The sequence below is a fragment of the Macaca nemestrina genome, chromosome 1 (genome assembly GCF_043159975.1).
Source record: "Macaca nemestrina isolate mMacNem1 chromosome 1, mMacNem.hap1, whole genome shotgun sequence".
In the NCBI taxonomy this organism is placed as follows: Eukaryota; Metazoa; Chordata; class Mammalia; order Primates; family Cercopithecidae; genus Macaca; species Macaca nemestrina.
This window is the reverse complement of record NC_092125.1, coordinates 43,932,020-43,958,910: the sequence shown is the minus strand read 5'-3', so window position 1 is coordinate 43,958,910 and position 26,891 is coordinate 43,932,020. Positions and strand designations below refer to the sequence as shown.

At 37.6% G+C, this 26,891-nt stretch overlaps 1 protein-coding gene and 1 long non-coding RNA gene across 10 annotated transcripts in view; one reads left to right on the top strand and one right to left on the bottom strand.

Annotated features, from left to right (window-relative positions):
* Positions 1–26,891, top strand: part of LOC139357968 (uncharacterized) — a 71,767-nt gene that overhangs the window by 27,082 nt on the left and 17,794 nt on the right. The window contains exon 2 of the long non-coding RNA XR_011612097.1: positions 17,126–17,205. This is a non-coding gene — a long non-coding RNA (uncharacterized lncRNA). The remainder of the gene's footprint in view (positions 1–17,125; positions 17,206–26,891) is intronic.
* The window catches only part of LOC105484596 (hemicentin 1), a 514,524-nt gene continuing 490,808 nt past the window's right edge, over positions 3,176–26,891 (bottom strand). For 8 of the 9 annotated variants that reach the window (XM_024793708.2, XM_024793713.2, XM_024793709.2 and 5 more), the window contains 8 exons: positions 26,638–26,772; positions 22,292–22,405; positions 21,617–21,742; positions 19,184–19,312; positions 15,240–15,590; positions 11,751–11,870; positions 6,071–6,197; positions 3,176–4,607 (listed from right to left, as the gene is read on the bottom strand). In XM_024793708.2, the coding sequence (XP_024649476.2) occupies positions 4,241–4,607; positions 6,071–6,197; positions 11,751–11,870; positions 15,240–15,590; positions 19,184–19,312; positions 21,617–21,742; positions 22,292–22,405; positions 26,638–26,772 (1,469 nt within the window). In that variant the 3' untranslated portion in view covers positions 3,176–4,240. The remainder of the gene's footprint in view (positions 4,608–6,070; positions 6,198–11,750; positions 11,871–15,239; positions 15,591–19,183; positions 19,313–21,616; positions 21,743–22,291; positions 22,406–26,637; positions 26,773–26,891) is intronic. The other variant, XM_011746400.3, reaches the window with a different exon arrangement.

Here is a 26,891-nt window from a genome sequence, read left to right as displayed (position 1 = left end):
ATGAAGATGGATCCAGTGGGAAGTAGAATGGCTGTGGGCCCACCATTGTCCTGAGCCACCAAGAGGAGCTAGCAGATAATGATGGGGTCTGTGACTTGCAACAGTACCTGGTACCTCTGCAGTGACTTTCCAAATGTAAAAGCAATATGGCTGCAGCTTTACTTATACTTTTCAGATCTCATGCTACATGTCTCTTGTGGCCTATGCTCTGAAACTTTCAGAGACAGGAAATGTAGTTCCAGGTTACCTAAGCGGACATAGTAGGGAGAAACTAGATCATCTAACACATTTAGGTCATAAAAGGAAAGAGGAATGGAGAGTTATTGATGGAGTGACGTGATCTGATAGGTGTTTTTAAAAGACCAGTCTTGTAGAAAACAGAGTACAGCAGAGCAGGTGTGGCAGAGGAACTTGGGTAGGAGTGCATCATGTGACAGTGGTGGCCTTGCCTAGGATGGTAGCCCGGGAGATGGAGAGTTCCATTTTGATGGACTGAATGTGTACATTTTAGATGAGAGAGAAGTTAGTGAATCCCAGGGCTTCAGTTGGAGTGATTAGATGAATGGTAGTACAATTAATGTAGTTAGGAAAGACTAGGGTAGGAAAAGGGTTTGAAGGATCATTCAGTAGGCATTCAGGTATTCAGCTGTAAATAGAGACAGTCCAACAAATAATTGTTTAAATAAGTAAGGAGTTTTTAAGACTCAAACGATTGCAAGTCCTGGGGTAGTTATTTCAGTGCTGAAGAATGGTTCAACAAAGTCATATATATAAAAGGTTTCAGCCCCCCTCTTCCCTCCCTTCGCCCTCCCTTACGCTTCCCCTCCTCCTCCCTCCCTCCCTCCCTTCCTCCCTTCCTCCCTTCCTCCCTTTCTCCCTTCCTCCCTTTCTTCCTTCCTTCCTTCTCATCCTCAGGGTGGTTGCCTCATTGTTGCAAGATGCTTGGCAAATCTCTGTCCGCATTCTGAACATGGAAAGATTGAAAAATGCAGGCCAAACTGGCATGCCATAAAGACTACCCCTTTTAAAGCAATTTCCCAGAAGCAACACCAAGTGATTTCTGCTTACATCTTATTGGACAGACTGGAGTCACATGACCACTGCAACTAGACAGTTGCTAGAGAGCAGGAGATATGTGGTTGCGGTTTGGATCAACCATATGCTGGATGTGTAAGTCTGAGTTACTAGTTAGGGAGCCAAGTGAAAATGTCAGGTAGCCAGCTGGACAAATGGGTCTGTATCTTGGGAGTGTCAATCTTTGGCCTACCTGGCTCACCCAGATGAACTGAAATGTGAAATAAGTTCCGGTAAGTGTGCTGTTATCCTACCCTACAAAGCATGCTGCTGTGTGCACGTGTGTGTTTATGAAGGGAGAGTGGGGCTTGAATATGACTGCAGCCTAACAGCTAAGTCTGCCGCTGGGTTAATGTAAAGAATGAGAACAAGTTTTAGAGATGTGGAAGGCTTGCACATGCTGAGGCCAGCAGCCTGCTACGAAACTGGTCAGAGCCTTGACTGTCATGCGTGCTTGGAGCTCAGATTGGGCTGTTGTGAATGTCAAAAAGATGTATACCCAGTTTGTAGATCAGAGGTAAACTATGACCTTGCAGGCTAAATCCAGCCAGGTTTTGTAAATCAAGCGTTACTGGAGCACATGTTTATGTGCTGTCCATGGCTGCTCTCATGCTAAACAGCAGACTTGAGTAGTAGCAACAGAGACCGCATGGCCTAGAGGGCCTAAAATATTTGCTGTCTGTATCTTTATAGAAAAAGTTTGTTGACTGTTGGTGGAGATCACACTTCTGTTTAGGTTAATATCAGGTTAAGTAATTATACTGTAGGTAGACTTCATCTGGATTGAATGTGTGCGAGTCAAAGATTACCTATTGAAACTCTAGTTTGCTCTCTTAGTTTCCTTCCTTTGGAGACCTTCCCCTTTCTGCTAGTCATCCTATCTAGGGTATCTGTGGAATGTGCAAGCTCAGAGGACTGTCATCGCAATATACAAGATGGAGGCTTGTTCCTCGCAGCTCTGCTAGATGTCATGAAGGAGGGCTTCCTCACTCTGTTGTGTATCCTGAGGGAACTTTCAGGGTTGGTGATTGATTTCATTGCCTACCTTTGCTCAACCACTGGCATGCTTGAGAATTTTCAAGGAAATGTTGTCAAAAGTACTTGGTTAAAGTCAAGATTCTGACTGGATCTTCTGGCTCCCCAAATAGGAATTTCCAAATCAAATACTGTAGTAACCAGAAGTCTGTTCCTACTAATGACTATACAGTAGCTCATGTCTGGTCACTGTCCTGTCAGTTTCTATGCTTGTAGAATATTGGACAGAGGAAATGAGCAAAACTAATGTGGTTTAATTTTAGAAAGAAGCTCAATGGTCAGGGTCAGGTGTTGGAGTTGTTTACCAAAGTATTTAGTTATAAAAATGTCCTTTCTAAGGATTTAGGCATGAAGTAGATGTCTTGACTGTATTGCATCAGCATTTCCCCAAGTGTTCAGTGAGATAATGTATGAGGGAAAAAAAGGTTTGGTATTAAATCTGTCAGAAAATGTTGGCTTGAATAAACTCAACCTGTTCACTGCTGAACTTCTAAGTTTCTTTAATTGTTAGTGTTGACAGAAAATCTTTAATAGGAGGACATGTTATGTAGTATTTTTCAAACTTGTTTGATCATAGAACACTTGTGACTAAAAACACCTTTACTAGACTAGTATTCTGTAGAACATTCTTTGGTAAACACTGATTTAGTCAATCACCTGGCTGACAGCTGGACTGTGGAGTGGATATTTTTTCCAGGTTTCTTTGAATGATGTGATTCTAGGTTAAAAATCCTTCGATCATAGCTCACGATTAGGCCTTCACTAGTTTAATATCACAGGAGATGAATTCACTTGAGATAAGATATAGAAAACACTGTTTAGGTAGATGAAAAAACTTATGTAGTGGGAGTCATGACAGGTAAGGTAGGACATGTCACTCACTAGCTGTCTTAAGAAAGTTACTTAAGTTATGTCTGTCCTAGGATCCTGGCCTATAAAATGTGGTAAAATGTAATGCTACCTCTATCTCAAGGGATCTCATGATTGTGTGTCTGTTTATGTGTATGACTTTAAATTTAATCCCTGTTTTAGCTGTAAGGAAACAAATTTTAGGTTCTTCAAAAGGTTATGAAAAAATGTGAAAATTTATTGAGGCTGATTTTAGTGTAATATTGTTTTTTTATAAAATAATTTTATAAAAGAGTCCATCAAGATATTACATAGAAAATGCACACTAAGGTAATATATATATACACGTCATAAAAATAGAATACATCTTGGCAATTGCTTAGTCTATTACCACCATGTACAGTGTATTGACGTTTAACATTTATGTTAATTTGAACATATGAGATTTTTAAGAAACAAGCCTGTCCCACTGGTATCTTTAAAAATTGTTTTCATTGACAGGAAAATAAAAAATTCTGGAATGTAAAAGTTATGAAGCTAACTGGATGAAAGTTTATATTAAAATGTTAAAGTTCCATGCCCTGAACAACTGTTGTGAGGGCAAAGCGATTTTTTTAAAAAATTATTTTCATAAGTGGTTCAGCTGATCTCACAAAATCACTGAAAATAATATCCTTGTTCTGAATGTTCAGTCAAGATAAGCACCATTTGGGATCAAACAAGACTTCTAGTAACTGTACTATATTTTTAAAAATGAGTGGTGTTTTTCTCCTTAAAATGAAAATAGGTAAATCCTATTATATTGTATCAATACTTACAAAAATTGCCAGAAGTTATTTTATAAGCTTTGATCAAAATACTTAGTAACTAATTTTATGATTCTAAAAATAGTCAAATGCTCAAAAACTCTATTTGACTCTGAATCAGTTGTTTTTGTTTTTTGTTGTTTGGTTTGGCTTTCAGGAAAATGATCCTAGGTACTACACTACTATAAACCATCACTGATAGGTCCTGTTAGATGTTCAGAGTAATCTTTGGGAAATAACTGCTCCAGTGTAATAAATAAAATAATAAGGGACTTTTCTAGACCATACTTCAAGATATGACCATGGTGGGATCATGAAAACACCTCAGAAGTACCAAGGAAGGCACACAAAACAGAGTGTAGCACCATTTTCAAGTTGCCAAGATTGCAACTGTTCAAGAGACAGTAATCTGGAAGGGGGCTTGATTGCCATGATTAATGCGGTTTAAATATGTGGAATAGGCTTTGGAGAGTTCCTTAGTATGGATAGGCAGACACAGCTATATAAACTATGAATGTGGTCTGATATTCAATGGTCCCGTTGGCACTGTAGGATGAGGCTCGGACCCTCATGCGGTAGGTCTCTGCTTCTCGTAGTGGTCGTGTTGTATACACCACTCCTTTCAGGTTTTCATCCCTCAAAGCAAAAGGAACAGTCTGTTCCTCATCTATCATGAGGAAAGTTGTCCTGGGATGCATCACTCCATCCTGCGTGTAGGCAACCAGCCGGATTAAATCTTGATTGGTGGCTATTCCAAATGGGAGGGAGACGAGTTTGTATTCCAAAGCATATGGACTCAAGGCACATTCCAAATCATTGGGTGGACAGTTCTTGAGGCAGAACCTAAGAACAACAAACATATGAAATACATAGTTATCTGGAAGCAGGAGGTGGCATGATGCAGATGATCGTGATCCATGACAACTTTCAGGCACTGCATGCAGGAGGCAGCCTGGTTGTAAAAAGCGGTAAGACTCAGTCGTGTTCCGTGTCACTAACTCAAACCAGACACCAGATGACTAGGAGAAGATGCTGGTGTGAAGTCAAATATCTATCTTGCAGCTCCATTAAAAGCAGAAGTGTCTGAGCCATTGAAGTAAGTATGAATGCCACAAGAGTATTTTCTTTAAAATGAAAAGTCAGTTTTGGAAATAAAAGCATCTGCATATATATTGGAAACATGTACTTCTTAAAGAGGAATACAAACTACTTTTTAATTATATAATATCCTAACACTGTTTGAAAGGTGAAACAAAATATATTGATATTTTATTTTTCTAAAAATAATAAAAGGTCAATTAGGATTTCCGGTGGGGAAGGGGCACTTCTTTTGTAATTGTCGTTCACATTATTGTAGATTAAAAAGCTTTATTTTCTTTTACCAGAGCGCATGTTGACTGCTTTTTGAGTCTGATGACTTTTAAATTGTTTGCCAGAAACCGATGGTAATCAAGAGGGGGAAAAATGCACAGAGGACCGTTTTATGAAGATAGGATTCTGCAGTCATAGTATTTTTAGAGGCTTCGTTAAGTCTGTATTTTCAATTTTCTCCTTCCTATTCCACATCTCATCAGACCAATCGCAAATAGGTTTTTGGTGGCTTCTGGGCAGTCCACACTTGACTATGCTGCAGTAACTTGGTAAGCATTACCAAGAGGAAAACAAAGTGAGCTCCAGCCAGTATTTGGTTTCAGAAACACCTTCCTATTAGCTGGACCTATCCAAGAGGAACATTATCACTTGTTTTCAATCACCCTGTTAACTTGGTACCTGGACAGAGTACAACATTTCTGGAAGGAAAGAGAGAAAATAGAATGGTAGTTTATTCAGAACGCAGAAAAGCCTGTTTCAGACAGAAGGAAATATAAGCAAGATGATGTATGAATGGGCAGACGACTGACTCATCTTCGCTCATCTCCATTCTCAAGGAGTGGTGAGTCAGCGAAACAACAGAAAAGGTGCCTCATGGTGGGCTCTAAGTCTGCAGAGCCCTTACCACCCTGAGGCAACACAACAGAAACGAAAAACTTGCTGCTGAGGCAGAACCCACCATGTTACATGTTATATGCTGGGAAGACTGCTTCAGGCAACACTGGCAGCCAAGAGTGAGCTTGGGTGGCAGTGGCTGCTGCAGGATGAGCTCATTTCTTGGCCACTCGTTGAAGAGAATACTTACTGTCACCACACATCTTCCTGGAGTTAGTGACTTCCTGTGAGTTACACATGACAAGAGACAGTTTATGTTGGTCAAGGAGTGGGAGGAAGGATTTTCGAAAGCATGTCTGGGATGAGAAGGCAAGACATACCCTGAAACAGGATCCCGTTGGTAGTTGGGCGGACAGGGTGTATCGATGCACTGGTAACTTCCTCTCATGTTGAAGCACATGCGATTGGGCCCACAGTGTACATTCTGCTCCAGACACTCATCGATATCTAGGGACAGTACAGGGAACATGCAGCATCAGCAATGAGGGTGAGAGAGGCCATCAGAGCAGGCACTGTGGATGTGTGACTGGAAGGTGGAGGGCTAGCCTTCTCCTCCCATGAATGAACTTAGTCCTGTCTAAGCTTCTTCAACCACAAAATAGGGATCATGACACCTGGGGGGGTTTTTTCCCAGATTGCCTCGAGCACATATTTCTTTATGTGAAAGGACATCAAAAAATGAGAGCTATAAAAGTAGATGGGGAGATATTAAGAGCTCTCTGGTGTCTTTTATATTTGGGCAATACCGTGCATTTGAGTTTTATAAAGCAAGTAATGTTTTAAATGCACTATGAACAAGCCAAAAATTTAAAGGACAGTTGTGAATATTTTTTGCAAAGTGAAGAATCTTCTTAAAATTACTGTTTTATTTTATAATGTCAAATTGTTGAGTGGAAAATAGGGTCTGAGATATGAAAGGAGTCAAGTTATAAATTCAGGAGAGATGGTACAGGCTAGTCAGATCTTGAGGAGAGAGACAAACAAAACAGGATCAAATACGTGGCCCAGGCACCACAAAGTAAGCTGATGAAATGGAACAGTTTACCTGGATCTGGACTGTGTTGAGTCTATCCTCTGTTGTTATGCTAGTGGGATGCTCTCCTTAGGGTAATGGTATGGGGAAAATATGCAAATGAAATACTCTTTATTTTGTTGTTTTCTACACTAAGTTGTTAAGTAGAAACATACTTTAAGTGCTTCATGAAAATGAGTGTTTTTGAGCCATGATTCTTAATTTGGGGTTTATTTTTGAGCATCAGGGGATCTGTAAATGAAAATGTTTGCGTGTGTGTGTGTGTGAGACAGAGAGACAGAGAATGTGAGATTGATTGATGGATGGATTTTCTGGAAAGAGGGTCCATGGAATACAACACAATTTTTAAGGAATTTTAAGAGCCCAAAGGTAAGAATGGTATTTTAGAGCAGTGGTTTTCATACTGGGGCATCCTCATTCCCTTGGTGATGCACGAATGTTTTCTAGCAGTATGAATGCAGGCGAATATTTCAGGGAATCGATTCCCATATTCTCATTTTCCATAATTCTCCGCTCAGTTTGCCTGAGAACATCTCATGGCCTGGAGGTCTCTATTCCCTTCTCCCTGTTTCCACCCTTCTTCTGATTTACAAAGACAGGTTTCAACTAATCTCAGAGGATAAACAGAGTAAGCATATTGGTAATAAAGACTGATGGTGGCAGGCCTTACTTTATCATGGCTACAAACCAATGGTCTTAGCTCGCTATTTTATTTTATTTTTTGAGATGGAGTCTCACTCTGTTGCCCAGGCTGGAGTGTAGTGGTGCTGTCTTGGTTCACTGCAAGCTCTGCCTCCTGGGCTCAAGTGATTCTCCTGCCTCAGCTTCCTGAGTAGCTGGGACTACAGGCATGCATCACCATGCCTGGCTAACTTTTGTATTTTTAGTAGAGATGGGATTTCACCATGTTGGCCAGGCTGGTCTCGAACCCCTGACCTTAGGTGATCCACCTGCCTCAGCCTCCCATTAGCTTGCTATTTTAAATTAGATTTCGGAAGTGAGTTGGCTGTCATGGGGACACTTACTAACATTTTTGTTTGAACAGAAAAATCACCTTCGACTTTTTCTGACAGTAGATCTGATTAATTTGACAAGAATATAGACTTTCATATATAGTGGCCACCTTCCATTAACCGAGGGAGTTAAACCTGCAGCTCTGAAGTGTTGATGAAAATATATTTAAAGCTTATGCACATTAAGATAACAATCTGTATAACAGTGCCAGAATTCACATCCTTTACAACTATTTAAACTTATAAGAAACTTCAGTGGTTAATTTTTAAAAGTATGAGTAAAGTATAAGGTTTTCAAAGTCTAAGTCAATTGGCTGCATATAGCATTGGTCCTGATATAAAAGAGGGAAAAGTGACAATTAAATGGACTGAATTGGTTCTCCAGAGGTGGGTCCTGAAGGTCAAATGCACTTCTATCATGGAAGCTGTGCTAAGAACAATGGGCATGTGTTACTATGACGTCACTGTACAGTAGTACATAACCTGGTAGTTGGATAATGGTATTTATATTGGGACTTGATACAAAAATAAGCATTTTAGATTTGGCTCCATATATGTTGTTTTCTAAGGAAAACACAGACAATGTAATTATTTACTGAAAACAATAAGTCTGCACAAAGTAAAAAGATACTGGGTTAGAATGATATGGAGTAAATAACTTTTTAGTTATATGTGCTGACAATGATGTAGTATGCTATTACTAGTATTATACTAGGATTAGTTTTCCTACAGGAATGAAACACAATGTGAAACAACTTTTTATTTCAGTTAAGTCTTGCCTACTGGCTCTGTGAAACAATTTCTAATTATGATTTTATCAGTCAGGAGGGCTTAATCTCCCTGACAAAATGAGATTGTCTCAGTGATGTGAAAAGCCTTCTAGAAAAATGTGAAATTCAATTAGCCTTATCTTCCTTCTCTCATTAAAAAATTTTCTCTTCATATTCATCGTCCACATGAATTTTATCTCATTTTCATCATGAACTCTTGCAGAAACATGAAGCCAGTGGGCTGCAGGGGACCATGATAGTGGTGGTGTGGTGACTAGAAGCTGGATGAACATCAGTGTGCATAATAAGTTGTTATTTAGCAGTTACCTTATGATATATTTTCATTGGGTAAATATGAATCTATAAAGAAATATCAGAATCTAATATAGAAATATACACTTTCTATTAAAAAGCTTTCCTAAGTACTGAGGTGCTGGGCAGGTAGACCTCTTCTGTCTCTGGTCTATTACCCTCTCCTTAGGGTGAAGCACTCTCTCTAGAAATTCACTCACTCTACTCATTTACTCTACTCACTATTCTTAAAAAAAAGACAGAAAAATAAATAGAAATTGTGTTGTCTTCTGTTCATGGATGATGTGATGTCTGGTTTCTATTAAATATAAGAAAATCACGATTGAAATGAAAGTATTTTGTAACATACTGCTACAAGAATCCCAAAATGAGCTGAAAATTTTTATATTAACAGCTTTAGAACATATGAATGTATTTAACCAAGTGCTTCTGAATACTAAAAAAAATAATTTAGGATAAATATACTTGAAACGTCTGTCTTATAGAAAATATAAGTAATTTAGATTCTTGATAAACATGCATTGCATTTTTAAAACACGGATGAATAAGAGCACTCATTTTAAATGCAGTGCTCATATGTTTCCAAATTTTTAGAAGTAGATTAGTGGTGCATAAAATTAGCATAAGGATCCTTTAGTTTCTCCTCTCTGCATCTTAGGCAATTCTTGATTGGTCATGCTTTTTTTCATTTTGCAGTCTGGTGACTTTCACTTTTGACTAGAGTTTCCGTCCTTGTTCAATGTCAAATTCACTTTAATTTCCCTTTTATTATTGACATTTGTATCAGTAATTTCTAAATCTTTTAAAAAACCATATGCAAATAAAAAGCAGTCTTTGGTTCCTTATAAATGCCTCAAACACTTTCTAAAACTATAAAAAGAATGCAAGTTATTCTTTAGGGCAAAGAAAAAGGCATAATTGTTTTCTCTCAAGTCTTTTTAAAACCACAAAAATATGTAACCCATTTAAATTGCAAACATTTCAAGTGACACCTGTTTCTGATTTGTCCACGTTATTTTCCACTCTCTGTAGCACAACTGAAAGCTGAAGAATGTTTTGAACTAAGTAAGGGACAAAGGCAATTAAAAAAATGGGCACAATTTAGAAAGGGAGAAAAATTCTTTAATGAGAATAAAATATAACCCTTTAAAATCTGGCTAAGGGGTTTTGCGTTTCAGTGGTTATTCCAAATGCTTTGGTATCTGCCCTGTTGCCTTCCTTGGTGCCTGGAGTACCCGGAGGGGGTGTGGGTTTAGCATGGGCATCGCCACTCCTTCAGGAAGACTCTTGGGTTGAAGAACTGGGAAAAGTGATCACATCTGGATAAATTGCTCTCACCCCATCCTGCTGCCTCAGTGCAATGCTTCTGGTGCTCACAGCATCCCAGGAGACAAAGGACTATTCTAGACATAGATCTGAGGTCAAGTCCTACCTCTGCTCTTGATTATTCCAGGACATCAAGGCTCACATAATCACTCTGAGAATTAGTTTCAGAATGGGTACAAATTATCTAATGGGTGTCCATTAGAATGGGTGCAAATTATTGCCCTTGACATATTTATACTGCTGATTAAAATGAAATAACAGTTGCTTTGGAAAAAGATAACAATATGATTAAATAAATTATTCCAGTACTTCAAATCTGAGTAAAATTCTCTGCATGGGGTAGGTTCTTAAAAATGTTTGGTGACTGATGGCCCAAAGCAAAAGTTATTGCTCAACTTGATGTTTCATCTCCAGCCCACATGACCCAGTTGGGGCTCTCAGGGAGTGTGAATGAGTGAATGGGTGGGGTAGGGTGGTGTGGGGTAAGGTGGCAGTGCTCATGGTAACTAGGGTGAAGCCATTGCCCATACTGGTTTTGCCTCCTGGAACTCATTTTCCATGAGCTGCATCCCAGCAAGTCTTTTGTGAATCCCATAAAGAGAAAAAAATTCAATCGAAATTTGATTGCTGCTGATAAAGCACTCTTTCGGAGCATTTATTTGCTATACTTTACAAAAGGATATAATTTTCCATGACACAAATTAATACAATTCAAAAGCTTATTAAGACCTACATAATACTCCTAGATTTTGTCTACAAAATTCAAGGGTTTCTTAGAAGATTTTTAGGAGCTATACAAGTTCTTATTTCTCCTTAATATAAGTACATGTTGCAATATAATCAACCTTACCAAATTACAATGCTCCTTTCACATTTTTGTGTAAAAAGGGAACTACTGAGATTCATTTTTTTTTTGTCATTGCTACACTTGCCTAAAACTGTTATAGAACCAATAAGCTATATTTTGATTTATTTACATGTCTGTCTCTACTAGCCTGTAAACTCTTAAAGGGAAGACTCTATCTTATTTATCTGTTTAAATCTTGCAATGCTAGCACATAATTGTTCCACATCAATGTAGACTCAATGAATGAATGAATCATTTAATTGACTACCAAACTGATCACTCTAAAAATAAGTTTAATAAGAGGGACCACATATAAAATAATGTCTAACACTGAAGTAAATTTACTGAGTAACCTTCTCATTTTTCACTTCCATTTTAGTGGAATTGTAAAAAAAAAAGTTTGAAGAGATCTATTCCCATTAAGGCTTAACAAATATATAATATGAACTGGCTTAGGCATTTTTGCTCCTTCTAGTAAGACCGTTCCAAAAAATGTTTCTCAACTATTTTCTTTGCTTACTTCCTCTCCCATTGCTTCTCCTGCTTGCAAAAGCAATGTTTGAACATAATTCTGACCCATGGGAATGGGCAAGAAGGGGAAGCCACTAGGAGAATGATTATTCAAAAAAAAAAAACTTCTCACACTCTCTGTTGGTTTTTAGTCAAGTTGCAACAATAAACATCCCAATGTTTTCTCACCTTGGCATGTCTTTCCATTGAGTGTGAGTTGATAGCCAGGTGGGCAGATGCATTGATAACTTCCAAAGGTATTCTTACACTCATGCTGGCAGGCATCTGTATTTTCACATTCATCAATATCTGTTCAGGAAGACGACAGAGTTATCACCACACAAGAAAAAAGCAGACATTATGACAGAGCCAACTCTCATCAAGTTGTTGATATACATTAGAAAAACTTCTTGGTGATTTTATACTCGTGTGTTAAAAAATGCTCAGAGCTATTTTCTATCAAGTTTTTTTATGTTATAAAAATATTGAATATAGTACTATATACACATTACCATATTACAAAATATGGACATTTCTTCTATGTATAAGCATATATATGCTGAAGTCCCAACCTGATCAATTTTTGTATTAAGAGAGACATGACAGAGGAAACAAATGTGGACAGGATCCTAAACCACCAAAATATGAAACTCTTTAAGGAACAGTAGAAATTTCCTAAAATATAATGTTCCTATTGAGATTAATTGCAAAAAGGAGTATTTGTTTTTATTGTATTCAAATTTTGTCTCTCTTTCTCTCTCGCAGCAGGCCTACCCATGCATAGCTTTCCCATACATAGATATCATATGGAAATGTTTTTCGTTTTTGTGACAAAAAATATTCCTCACGTTTTTTACACAATTTGAATGCACTAATGACAAGTACATGCATATATAGTTGTGTTACCTTTGGCAGGCCATTTAACTTCTCAAGATCTCATTTATTCTTCTGTCAAAAGGGACACTTGAGACTATCTGCCCTAATTCACAGTTTTGCTGAAAGGTTCTATACAGTAATATGTGGGAAAATAGTCTATAAAGGGCTATCTGCTATTATTAAACAAAGCCATGAAAATGGCAAGGAGTGTGAGAATAGTTGATAATTCAAAATTACTTGATATTTGCTTTAAGGTATGTGATTTGGGAGGCTGAAAATTTCTTGTCCCAGTGGTGTTTTGCTTTGACTAAAATTAAAATTTGCTCATAGTCTTTGATCATACACCAACCAGTGGAAGACTAGTTAACCAAAGTGTTGATTCTATGACTTATGTGAGTTTTTACTTCTTTAAAATCAGCTTTAACCTAAAATAACAGAAATGTAAATGATATTGAACTCCAAGTAGTTAAAACAGAGCTTTTGCAAGTATGAATTTTACAGTGCCCCCAAGTGTGATTTCTGCATTCAGATGCAATGCAATGGTCATTTTCCCTGTTACGCTTTGGAATCAATTTCTTCAAAAACTAGACTTTAGCGCAAGTCTAATAAGATTTCATTTGTTAATTTGAATCTTTCATAACTTGTCTGTCCCAGATAGTTAATGAAAAGCATTTGGTGTTTATTGCAAGTTGGTCTTGTTGTGTAGTTCCAAAGCTGTCTACAATCTTACTGTAAATTTCTTCATTAGTCCCAATACTATAAAATACCATATTTTAAGAAATGTTTAAGCCTATGAATTGCCCCCAAAGAAACTTAAATATCCAGTAATGGACTAACTGTACATTTTTACTTTAGATTCTCCAAGATTGACCCTTACTGTGAAATAGTGGCTGCCTCAAATAGCAGATGACTGAGGAAGATGATTGTGATAACATAATATAGGTTTAACATAAACAGAAGACAGAAAACATTTATAAGACTCTACTGTGATGAAGCTGCAGCCATAGACAGTGATGAAGAAGTAGGGAAATGGGTTATTCATCAGGAAACTTTCTTAAAATAACTTGGACCTTCTGATAATTTGGAAGAAACCAGCTAATGGTGTATAGTGTGGAGGGTGTGGTTTAATTCATTTTTCATAACACAGACGTTTGCGCAGGAAAGTAAAGGTAGAACAAAAGAAAGTGCTTGTCTAAAATGAAGGCCGAGAATGGGATGGTAACCTATCACCTAGTCTGTGAAAACCCTCTAGTGGGAATGACTGTTTGGAAGAAACTGAAAGACAAAATGTCAGATGTTAATTCTGTCAATAAAAGAATAGTGAACAACTTTAATGAAGAGTCAGATGAAAATTGTGGGCATAAAAAATTACCAAAACTCAGAACAGTTTGTAGCAGATTGACAGTATTGTTTAATATACTAGCAAGAATACTGGAGTCTACATATTTAGCAATTAAACAGTATTTGACCACATGGGACAAAATGTAGACAATTGTTAATGAATGCATTAATGTTTGGTGGTAGAAGGAGTGAGCACTGTCAACAATTCTGGTAAGCTAATCACACGGGAGAAGTTTCCATATCCCTTATATTAAGCTGCAGGTACATCAGGGTGAAAAAAGACAGAAAAGTGCTGGAAAAAAATATGAACCTAAAAAGCAAAGGGTAAAGTTTGAGTGTCCAGAGGGACTGAGGGTCCAACTGAGTAGAGATGATATGGGAAGATGAATCCACCTAAGGTTGACCAAGAAGTACATCTGAGAAGATAATAACAGGGCTTGGGCAAGGGTGGAAAAAGAAACAACAAAAATTGAAGATAGAAGGAGAAGAAATGTTTAAAAAATATTTAGCAAAAAGCATAGTTAGGAGAGAGTAAGCAAAGTGTAGAACGCTTTCGAGAAATGTAAGAAAATGAGGCTGGCATAGTGGTCTTTGAATTTAAACAGAATTTCTTTTTTCCCTCCCTCTTTACTTCCCTCCTCTGTGCTTTCTTTTTCCAGCTAACAAATAGTAAAACTAATTCCTGCTTGCTAATTCCCCTTGAGTAGGTCAATGACATGCAAATTGTAGATGTTCACAGAAAATTGAGTTAAATGAGTGACAGATGGTAATGTTTGCAACTTGAGTGAAAACAAGGTCTCAATTCTTAAGTTGGAAATTATACTTCACTTTGGCAAACAAATGAAATTATAGACTTGTGAATTTAGATAGATACTGAAAGCATATATGTTAGAGCGATAGAAGTAATTTAATTTTGTCCCAACTCATACTATCTTTTCAGTGACATACAAACATATACAATAATCAAACAGCAATTCCATGGGGACTGTGGAGCAACAGTCAATGGGATGTTGATTGTCATACAGAACAGTCGACTGAGAAGCTGAAACTTTCACTTTTGAACCACTGCTTTTCCATCAGTCCGATGTGGCTATAATCTGATGGCATATTATGTGGCAATTATGTGGCAATATTTACATCCTCTTTTAAATAAACTATATTCTGGATGCCATCGAAATTTATTTCTATGTAGCATTAAATTTAGTAACACCTTCAGGATGACCAAAAAGAGAAACTTACTATAACACAATAAATTATCAGAATGCCCACATGTAAATCCATAATTTACTTGACTCAAGTCTGTAATAGTTTTAGGTGCCAAAATAAATGTCTTAAAATTTCGAGTCATTCCGGACTTGAGATCAGATGTAGTTCACTGCACCCAAACAATCACAGGTGCTGTACACATACTTTGATCAGTAAGAGCCCACAGAAAGGAAATGTAATATGGCTGACATTTACCTACACATGTGTCATGGCTTGCCTCAGAGCCTTCAGGGCAAGTTTTCCTAATAGTCCTTCTAGTCCTGGAGAGAGATGTTCTGCTGTTTCTATACTCTGAGTAGGAGCTGTAGAGATGTGAGTACTGTCTGTAATGCTGTTGAGGTTGATAGTTGTTTCTCACAGGGGAGAACCGTGCAAGGTTATAGCTACTGTACTGAGTGCCGTAATTTGGCAGCCTCTCCAATCCAGCGCAAGATTTCCCGTCCCCTAATAAATGTTGTCCCGGCGGACAGATACACTTGAAGCTGCCGGGGGTGTTGGAGCATTGATGTGCACAAGGTTTAGGCACTTGTTCACATTCATTAATGTCTGCTCGTGTGCCATGACATAAAAAAGAGAAAAAAAGACACATACATACACACACAAAACACAGGAATATAGAATGAATCTGTGAAACAAACCGAAGATATTGTTACCCTCTAAAGCCAGGCATACAGTAATTTCTCCTCAACTGTTGTGAACTTTTGAGGAAGCTTTAATCATTCAGTTATGAACATAAAGACAGATTCTGTAAATTTCCCCCTAAATACTAATGCACACATTTTATTTGAACACTCACATTGGAGCAAGTGGCTCAGAAAACGAGACACATTAGTTCTGTGAATTCATACTCCTTTGACTTTCACTTATGGCCTTAAGATCTAGGGAACTCTGTTTTCAGCCTTGTCTCCTTGATCAGTTTAAGCTAATTTGGTATACATTTTTACATGTAATTCTACGAGTAACATTAAGATTTTAAATCTTAGAAATACTACACTAAGCTTTCTCAGTTCAGCTAGGCAGAGACATCCTAAATTGTTAAAATTTGTGTCTCTTCCTCTGGGGGATAAAAGGTACAAGAGAGTGTGGGATCACAAATGAATACAATTTTCATCAAACTTCACTTATAAAAATGTCTCAAGATAATACCTCTTAATACAATCATACGTGTACATTTGGGAAATTTCTCTCTTGTTTTTTCTTTCTTTTGACAAATATTTCAGATGGAATTCTGACTTTTCTACTGGTTGACAATGTTAGAAGCTTTCTAATATGTCCATACATAATTTAAAAAAATGTAACTACTTTTATGTTTGTTTAAATGACTTGGTCTTTCTGCAAGCATCTTTGCCCTCCTAATTCTCCACATAGCAGCGAGAGAACTTTTCCAAATGTAAACCATATCATATTGCTTGTCTGCCCAAGACCTTTCATGTTTTCCCATCACATTCTTTATTATGGGCTCTTTATCCTCCTTACCCTCTGCCTACCTTTGCTCCAATAGCCTGACCCCTTGGTTCTTCCTTAATTATGGTCAGTGCATTCTTTTATGAATGACATTGACCTGGCTTCTCCTCAGCCTGAAATACACTTGCTCAGAGCTTCCCGTCGTGGCTGCTCTTTCCTTTTTTTTTTTTTTTTGAGATAGAGTTGCTCTGTTGCCTAGGCTGGAGTGCAGTGGCATGATCTCAGCTCACTTGCAATCTCTGCCACCTGAGTTCAAGGGATTCTCCTGTCTCAGCCTCCTGAGTACCTGGGACTACAGGCGTGTGCCACCACACCCAGCTAATCTTTTTTGTATTTTAAATAGAGACAGGGTTTCACTATGTTAGCCAGGATGGTCTAGATCTCCTGACCTCATGATCAGCCCGCCTCGGTCTCCCAAAGTGCTGGAATTAGAGGCGTGAGTCACCACGCCTGGCCTGCTCTTTCCTTTTGTCCAGTTTCTCAGAGAGGCTGCCTGGGTCACAGTGCTACCACCCCAGTCTGGGTCTCTCTTTCTCCTTACTGTTTTATTTTTCCTTAAAGTGCTTATCACTATCTGAAATTGTATATTTTGTGATTCTTCTTTCTCTCTCTGAAAGGTAAACTCCACGAGGACAGAGACCTGGTCTGCCCTGTTTAGCGATGTATTCCCACAACCTAGAACATCATCCAACACAAAGTAGGTGCTCAATAAACATTTGTTGAATTAATGAAGGAATGGGCTTGATACCGTGTGCCAAATCAAGCCATGAACAGTAGAAACGAAAAAGATCATATGGGAAAATGTGGTCTTAAATACATGAAAACCAGAGTTCAAAGCTAATATAGATCTTAATTCTATCAGTAGAGAGAGAAATGAAATCACATCTCTAGTTTGCATTTAATTACAAGTTTTAGAGGTAGGAATGCTGGCAAAACTACAGACTTTAAATTTTTATTTTCTGAATTAGTAATTTTGAATTAATGAACAAGCCAAGCACATTTTCCCCCAATAGATTAAAAACAAGGAAACAAGGACGTAGAATCAGTTCTTACCAAGATATAAACTCACCAAACATGTAAAATTTTAAAAAGTTATTTGCTTTCTATTGCTAGGTCAACACATGGAATCTGTACTTGTAACTCTTCCTATAAATTGGAAAAGGGAATGAAAGCCAAATTTTTTAATTCATTACCACAGTGGCATGAAAGAAAACAATATAGGAAGGTAGAATAAAATAGTAAATATTGCTTTAAAAACTTTTAGTAGGTAAAAATTAATATTTTAACTCTTTTCTTTCTTTCTTTCTTTCTTTTTTTTTTGAGACAGAGTTTTGCTCTTGTTGCCCAGACTGGAGTGCAGTGGTGCAATCTTGGCTCACTGCAACCTCCACACCGCAGGTGCAAGCAATTCTCCTGTCTCAGCCTGCTGAGTAGCTGGGATTACAAGTGCCTGCCGCCATGCCCAGCTAATTTTTGTACTTTTAGTAGAGATGGGGTTTCGCCATGTTGGCCAGGCTGGTCTCGAATTCCTGACCTCAGGTGGTCCACCCATCTTGGCCTCCCAAAGTGCTGGGATTACAGGTGTGAACCACCACGCCCAGCCATTCTAACTCTTGTTTTAAGGCAATGGTTCTGCATCCTTCCTTGTTTTATTCCCTAGCACAATGTCTGAGATCCAACTGGTGGCCAAATTGGTGAACAAATACCTGTATTTCATTCTGAAAAGTCACTGTTATGGCTAATCAAGATTTTAAACTATATATAAATGATAATATCTAAATAGAAGACTAAAATGATGCTTTGTATTGCTGTTATTAAAAAACATTTAAAAGAGTTTCTAGTAATGGTATTAGTTTGAATATTTGCTACATACAAAATACTATGCTAGGGATTGCATAAAGACAGAGCTACGTCTTTTTGGGAGAATTTGCTATAAATAATCGTTAAGTAGACAACAAGGCAACCAATTTGAAAAACAGCATGTAACCCAGAAGCTAGTATTGAAAAGCCCACACAATTATTTTAGTGCAATTGAATATTCTAAGGAAGACTACAGTTTGATAGATCAGTTTCTTGATTATAAATGCATTAATTTTTACCAAAAGTATGTGGTTATCTTCTTACAGATATTTTCTATTTGCCTTCATATTCAAATATGACTAAGATGGAAACAAGTAGGCAAGTGGGGAGAAATGAATGAGATATTTAAGCATTAAATATGCAATAAAGTAATAATTATCCATTTGTTTAAATTGTGTGTCCCTATTTTAAAACCTCACACCTAAACTTTCATACTACATACAAGTATATGTCATGCTCAAATAAAATGTATCTATGCAAACATTTATGTCATGTGCATAGAGATATAATCAATGAGATAATCTTGGTAATTAAGTTGTGATGGCAATTATATCAGAACCTCACTTTGGTATGTATGGTGTACAGCAAGCACACAGTAAGTGATTATTATCACTTGAAATGTCAGTGTAAATTGAGCTCAATATGAAGTCTCCAAAGAAGTATCCAAATTGTGTTGAATGATGTCAATCAATTTACATACCTTATTATTGTAACAAGAGACCATTTGAGGATAGAGAAAGTGGCCCTAAGCGAGTTGGTAAGGCTAGGTAACTGTATCAGTAGCTTTATTGCTCAACAAGTTCCTATTAACTTACCCATGCAGGGTCTTCCAACTCCTTGAGACCGATAACCTCTTGGGCATACACAGCGATAGCTGCCTCTTGTATTCTCACATATCTGGTTATATCTGCACTGATGGGTCCCATCTTTACATTCATCAATATCTACAGACATGGAGGCAATAAGAAGTAACATTTCCTCTTTCAAACCCAAAGTCATTGTATCTGAAATCAGCATTCTGTAGGATTGCCAAAGGTTGCATTTCTCACCAAGTGGTTGAGATCATACCAACTTACAACTTGGAATCAGAAAACCTGGGTTCAAGTCCCAGCTCTGCCACTTATTAACTGGCTGCTTTTCCTCCTCCTGCTCCCTATTATGGAGAGTTTTATTCTCAGATTTCTTTTTTCTCCTCTATATCCCTTCCTCCTTTTGTCGTCTTCTTTGTACAAGTGATTAGAGTTTAGACAGACTGAGAACAGTAGTGCTATATTGCTTCTGATCCACAGTCCCATGTTTCTAGCTGCTAGCTGGACATCCCCATCTCTTTGTTTTACCACTACTTCAAACCCAGCACACCCTCAGTGCCTTAACCTTACTCCCCTATTTGTGATAACAGCATGCCTGTGTTTCAAGTCCATCAAGCTTTAAATGATAAATGATGTTCTGTATTCCTGCTATTGAAAAGCATTTCTTTTAAAAGAGTTTCTAGTAATAATAGTTTGAACATTTGCTATATACAAAGATTGGGTAGTTCTATTTCCTCAATCAAAACCATGTATCTCTACATTTACATTTCCACTTAGCTAGATTTTTGCTGTAGCTTCTTAAAAAGTTTCTGCTCTTTCAACTCATCTCATGCCTAGTTAATCTTATATATAATTAGGGTCAGTATTCTGAAAAATGTTTATAGTTGCATGTAACTGTACATGATGCTCTGAGATGGCTGCTACCCTTTTTTTTTTTTTGAGATGGGGTATCGCTCTATCACCCAGGCTGGAGTGCAGTGGCATGATCTTAGCTTACTGCAACCTCTGCCTGCTGGGTTCAAGTGATCCTCCCACCTCAGCCCTCAGAGTAGCTGGGACTACAGGCATGCGCCACCTTGCCCAGCTAATTTTTGTATTTTTAGTAGAGATGGGGTTCCACCATGTTGGCCAGGCTGGCATCAAACTCCTGATAGAGTTGGCTGCTATTAAATGATAAGGAAAGTATTGACCAATATCTATAGTGTGAGAGCTGAAACAAGTCTTTGAAATCTAATAGTTCAACTCCCATCACCAGTTGTTGTTGTTTTAAATTATACTAATGAACTTAGCAACTATCAACAGATGGCCAATATTCCTTCATCTATATCTATCCCCCACAATCCTATCATATTGTTTTGAAACAAATCCAAGACACTATAATTTTATTAATATTTTAGAATTGATTTTTTTAAAGAAAAACTGTTATTTTTACAACGAGAAACTTAAACTCAAATTTCTGTGTAATCATAAGACGTGTCCAAAGGTTAGACAGCTATCAAGAAGGAACAATGAATTTTAACACTTTATCCCTAAGTTCAGCTCTTTCTCCCTTATACAAGGCTTTCTTGCTTTCCTTTTCCTATCATCTCCATCTAGTAACATCCCAACCTATATTTAAATGTGATCATTTCCACGACCTCCTTCATAGTGACTCCTACTGGATACAGTCACTTTCTTGGGTATTCTTGTAGAATTTGTTCCTCTTTATGGTGTTTCATTCACCTTGTATTATAGGTTTTTGCTTTTTTGGGGGGGAGGGGGTATAGTGGAGGGACTAGAGTAGGCCAATTTAACCCATACATTATTTCTTTCTCCTGTGTTCTTTAGCAGGAATGAGAACGGGAATGGTATCTCTTTTATTTTTATAAATCCTACAGTTGCTAGCTCTGCTAACCAGGCTGGTACAGAATAGACATACACAGAAAAAATGTAGGGAGAAATATAGTGTACCATTGTGTCTGGTCATTGATGTAGAATAGACAAAGCATAAATTTTGGGCAAATTATTTATTTGTCTGGTCATGGATTTGATATTTAAAGAATATACAGCTCCAAAATAATTATATTTTGAATTTTAATAAATCTCTACAGACATAATTTTTCTTTCCTCCATGAAATTCTTAACATATATGCTAAATTTCATATTAGAAATTATGTGAGATAATATTAATGCTTGTGGATATTAAACCATGTAAACCAAATATTTAATTGATGGGAGATCAAAATGGTCGTAAGTTTTCATAGTGAGCTTCCATTTCCGGGTATAGCCATGACCCTGGGACCTGGAGCTCAATTATCCTAGAAGTTGGGAGTACTTATGGAAAAAGAAAGATTTCCTTGGTAGCTTAAATTTACTGTAATCACTAGTTTTAAAATGAATGCCTTACTTGACTTGTTGATGGCAAACTGATCTCAGTCATGGAAACAGCCAGACACTCACCAATACAGGTTCCATTTTCTGCCTTGGTCATTCCATTTGGACAAAGATCAATGCACTTATAGCCACCACGGGTGTTCTTACAGTGCTGATCTGGTCTGCATACATTCTGCCTACACTCGTTCACATCTTGATGAAAGAACAAAGGTAATGTAGATTAAGAAAATTATGTATTCAGCTTTTCCAGGGAAATCATACTTTTGGAGTTTAGGGATATTATTTACATATATTCATTGCATAATCACTGTGTAAGGTTAAAGTGCTTAAATTCAACAATGTATGTAACACACTTTAAAATAGAATAAAAATCAAAAACAAAAACAAATACTGTTTTATAGAGCAGGTAGCCATACCATTTTCTCTTCTTAGAAAAATAAAATTTATATACACTGTTAATTTCATTTGTATACATATATATGTACATATATTTATATGTATAGGTATACTTTTGCAAAAAAATTAGAGGAAATGTCATGAAGAATGGGTATGTAATTAGAAAAAGAAACTCATAAAACATAGCATTTTTTGTCATTTTGGTTTTGCATGGATTGCATACATGCTGCATGCTTGATGTCCTAAATGGGAACCAGTACCAAGACACACTTTATGCATTTAGATCAGACATCATTAAGAAGTTGTAGAGGTGTCATTCCTTTAAATTCAAAGCCCTTTTCTTACCCATGCATTTTCTGCCTTTGAGCTGATACCCAGGTTCACATCCACAGTGGAAACTTCCTATGGCATTGAAACAGCGCTGGTGACAGGGGCTGGATTCTTGACATTCATTAATATCTGTTAAATAAAACAATACTTTCATTATATGCTATTAGGAAACCTGAGTTAATGTATCCCAAATATTTAACATTTTAATGATCTTGATCATTACCATGTTTAAGATCTCTAAAACCTATCCAATGTATTCACACTCATGTAATCTGCCAAATACTTGACAGAATTAATTGCTGGAGAGGATATCTCTCTTCAATACTCTTAAAAGTAGACAACTGCTAATGATACAGAACTGTCAATGAAACACTCTTCTACTTTAAGTATTTTGCCATATGGCTCTCACTCCTGTTTCTAGGAAGTTCCAGTCCTGGAATGTTACTGACAGACTGGGATGCTGAATACAGAGGAAAAAACTCCAACACTACTAAGGTCTTTTGCAATTGTCCTTTCTTCCCCTTTCTTGCTCCTTAACTTGGTGCAGGTCTTTATCACCCTGTGCCTGACTGCATTAACATCAGCATTTCTCTACATTTGCAGTCACTGCTACGTTGTACTTCCCAAACACCATCTGGGTCATAGTGTAACAAAAACTCTGCAGGCATGAACTCCTCAAACTCTTGGGGAATTGCCTGTGGTTTGTACCTTCTTTCCTTTCCTTTCCTCCAGTCCCAGAGGAAGAAATCCCTCTTCTCTCACTGAAGAAAAGTCCCTCTATTTGAGCTTTTGAGCTCTGCAGCCCATCTTACCCTTCCTCACCAAGATGAGGACTGTGGTCCATCAATCATTCCCTCCTCCTGTGCATTTTTAAAGTCCTTCCAGTCTATCACTGATGGGCATTTGGGTTGGTTCTATGTCTTTACTATTGTGAATAGTGCTTCAGTAAACATACGTGTGCACGTGTCTTTATAGTAGAATGATTTATAATCCTTTGAGTATATATCCAGTAATGGGATTGGTGGGTCAAACGGTATTTCTGGTTCTAGTTCCTTGAGGAATCGCCACACTGTCTTCCACAATCATCGAACTAATTTACACTCCCACCAACAGTGTAAAAGCATTCCTATTTCTCTACCTCCTCTCCAGCATCTGTTGTTTCCTGACTTTTTAATGATTGCCATTCTAACTTACGTAAGATGGTCTCATTGTGGTTTTGATTTGCATTTCTCTAATGACCAGTGATGATGAGCTTTTACTCATATGGTTGTTGGCTGCATAAATGTCTTCTTTTGCAAAGTGTCTGTTCATATCCTTTGTGTACTTTTTGATGGGATTTTTTTTTGTTCTTGTAAATTTGTTTAAGTTTCTTGTAGGTTCTGGATATTAGCCCTTTGTCAGATCGATAGATTGCAAAAATTTTCTCACTCTGATAGTTTCTTTTGCTGTGCAGAAGCTCTTCAGTTTAATTAGATCCCATTTGTCAATTTTGACTTTTGTTGCCATTGCTTTCGGTGTTTTAGTCATGAAGTCTTTGCCCATGCCTATGTCCTGAATGCTATTGCCTAGGTTTTCTTCTAGGGTTTTTATGGTTTTAGGTCTTATGTTTAAGTCGTTAACCCATCTTGAGTTAATTTTTGTATAAGGTGTAAGGAAGGGGTCCAGTTTCAATTTTCTGCATATGGCTAGCCAGTTTTCTCACCATTTATTACATAGGGAATCCTTTCCCTATTGCTTGTGTCAGGTTTGTCAAAGATCAGATGGTTGTAGATATGTGGTGGTATTTCTGAGGCCTCTTTTCTGTTCCATTGGTCTATATATCTGTTTTGGCACCAGTACCATGCTGTTTTTGTTACTGTAGCTTTGTAGTATAGTTTGAAGTCAGGTAGCATGATGCCTCCAGTTTTTTTCTTTTTGCTTAGGATTGTCTTGGCTATACAGGCTCTTTTTTGGTTCCACATAAAATTTAAAGTAGTTTTTTCTAGTTCTGTGAAGAAAATCAGTGGTAGCTTGATGGGGATAGCACTGAATCTATAAATTACTTTGGGCAGTATGGCCATTTTCACGATATTGATTCTTCCTATCCATGAGCATGGAACGTTTGTGTCCTCTCTTATTTCCTTGAGCAGTGGTTTGCAGTTCTCCTTGAGAGGTCCTTCACATAAAATGTGGCACATATACACCATGGAATACTATGCAGTCATTAAAAGGGTAAGTTCATGTCCTTTGCAGGATTAAGCTGGAAACCATAATTCTCAGCAAACTAACACAGGAACAGAAAACCACACACTGTGTGTTCTCACTCCTAAGTGGGAGTTGAACAATGAGAATGCATGGACATAGGGAGGGAAGCATCACACACCAGGGCCTGTCGAGGGGTTGGGAGGGGGTTAGGGGAGGGTCAGCCTTAGGAGAAATACCTAATGTAGGTGATGGGTTGATGGGTGCAGCAAACCACCATGGCATGTGCATACCTATGTAACAAACCTGCACATTCTGCACATATATCTCAAAACTTAAGTATAAGAAGGAAGTACTTTTAAAAAAATTATACTTTTTCTTTCCAATAAACCTGTAGATATAATCAAAATTTTCCTCTCATAAGTCCATACTCATCTCAAGCTCCTGCCACTTCTCTCTTGCTATATTCCAAACCCTTCAAAAGAAAAATCACCATAGTTGAGCTCTTCACTTCCTCACCTTACATTCTGGATTGCCAATGTCTCTTATTTTGTACTTGTTTTCTATTTGACATCTTTTAATTTAACCACTCAAAATCTACAATGTGTTAACTTACATAAACACAGATGTGATGATATACTTTTTTGTTTTGTTTTTGAGACAGAGTCTCTCTCTGTCACCCAGGCTGGAGTGCAATGGCACAATCTCGGCTCACTGCAACCTCTACCTCCCGGGTTCAAGTGATTCTCCTGCCTCAGCCTCCCAAATAGCTGGGATTACATTTGTGAACCACTGCACCCGGCTGTGATCACAAACTTTTAAAATATTTTTCTTAGTGCAGTTTTTTTTTCCTTCTTCCTCTTTTGGTTGGGCTCCCTTCTCCCTTTTTACCCTTCTTACCCACCAAAGGCAAACAACATTAACAATCTAGTATGAATAATAATTTATTTCTACTGCAGCCACATAAATATCTCCACCGAAATATATAGATCCATTTCCTTTTTTTCTTTGGTTGTTTTTCCAGTTACATACTCTTTTCTGCAAAATTATACATACTTTCCTACATCTGGATTTTTCTCATGGATGCACAGTGGTTCATGGTGTATGTACCATGCTTCATTTATTCTGTTGATAAACATTCAGTTTTGGATCCACTGTCTTTTCCTTTATGAAAAATCCTGATAACAGCTTTATTTATATTTGCCAAAACTTGGAGGCAACTAAGATGTCCTTCACTAGGTAAACTGTTTTGTATCTAGATATTTATTATTGAGCAGTGAAAAGAAATGAACTATCAAGCCATGAAAAGGGGTGGAGGAACCTTAAATGTTACTAAGTGAAAGAAGGCAATCTGAAAAGGCTGCACAATTGTATGATTCCAACTATATGACATTCTGGAAAAGGCAAAACCACAAAGATAGTAACAAGATCGGTGTTTGTCAGAGGTTGGAGGAAACAGAAATGATTCAGTGAAGCACAGAGAATTTTGAGGACAGTGAAACTATTCTGTACGACACTATCATGGCAGATACATGTTGTTATAAATTTTTGCAAACCTATAGAATGTGCAACACCAAGAGAAGCTTAATATAAGCTAGCCTCTGAGTGATAATGATGTGTCAGTGTAGGTTTATTGACCGTAACAAATGTACCGCCCTGGTACATTTGATAGTGTGGGATGTTGATAGTGAGGAAGGCTGTGTGTGTGGAGGGAAGGGGTTATGTGGGAATCTATGTACTTTCTGCTCAATTTTGCTGTGAACCTAAAACTGTTCTTAAAAATAGCCTACTAAAAATATCCTTCAACAAACATTCTGGCAGTCTTATGCAATGGAATTTTATGAAATAGATTTTATTGGACTGTGCAGTATGATCTCAATCAAATGGTAACAGGCAAATGGTCATTCAAAACCACTGTGCCATACATATTTAAAATAGCTGTGGAATGTATCTGAATAAGAGCTCATGAAGAAGCTCAACTTATAAAACGTATAAAATGAAGTTCAGGTTTAAGTTCTCCAGAGAGACAGGAGTCCCACTTGCTGGATATCTCCTCACTCTCTCCCTTTTATGTGGTCCCTTCCTCTTGGAGTTTCTGAGACAGTTAACTTTCGAGGAGTCAAAAGGGGGGTCTAATTCTTACTGTCATGAACATAAAGAAAAGGCCTCCATTTTTATACCTTGACAACTCAGCCCATCAGAGGTTCTTCGAAAACCAGTTCCACAATGGACCACACAGCGATAGGATCCAATTGTATTGTCACAGTCCTGACCAGCGTGGCAGGTGTGCCTACCCAAAGCACACTCATCAATATCTGCAACAGAAGGAATCATTCAACTGAGGTGAACTGAAGAACACCAGCCCAAGAACCTGCTGTGAAATAGGGATATGAAAAGCCATGAAGGACACTTGAAACCAGAAAAGAACAAGAAG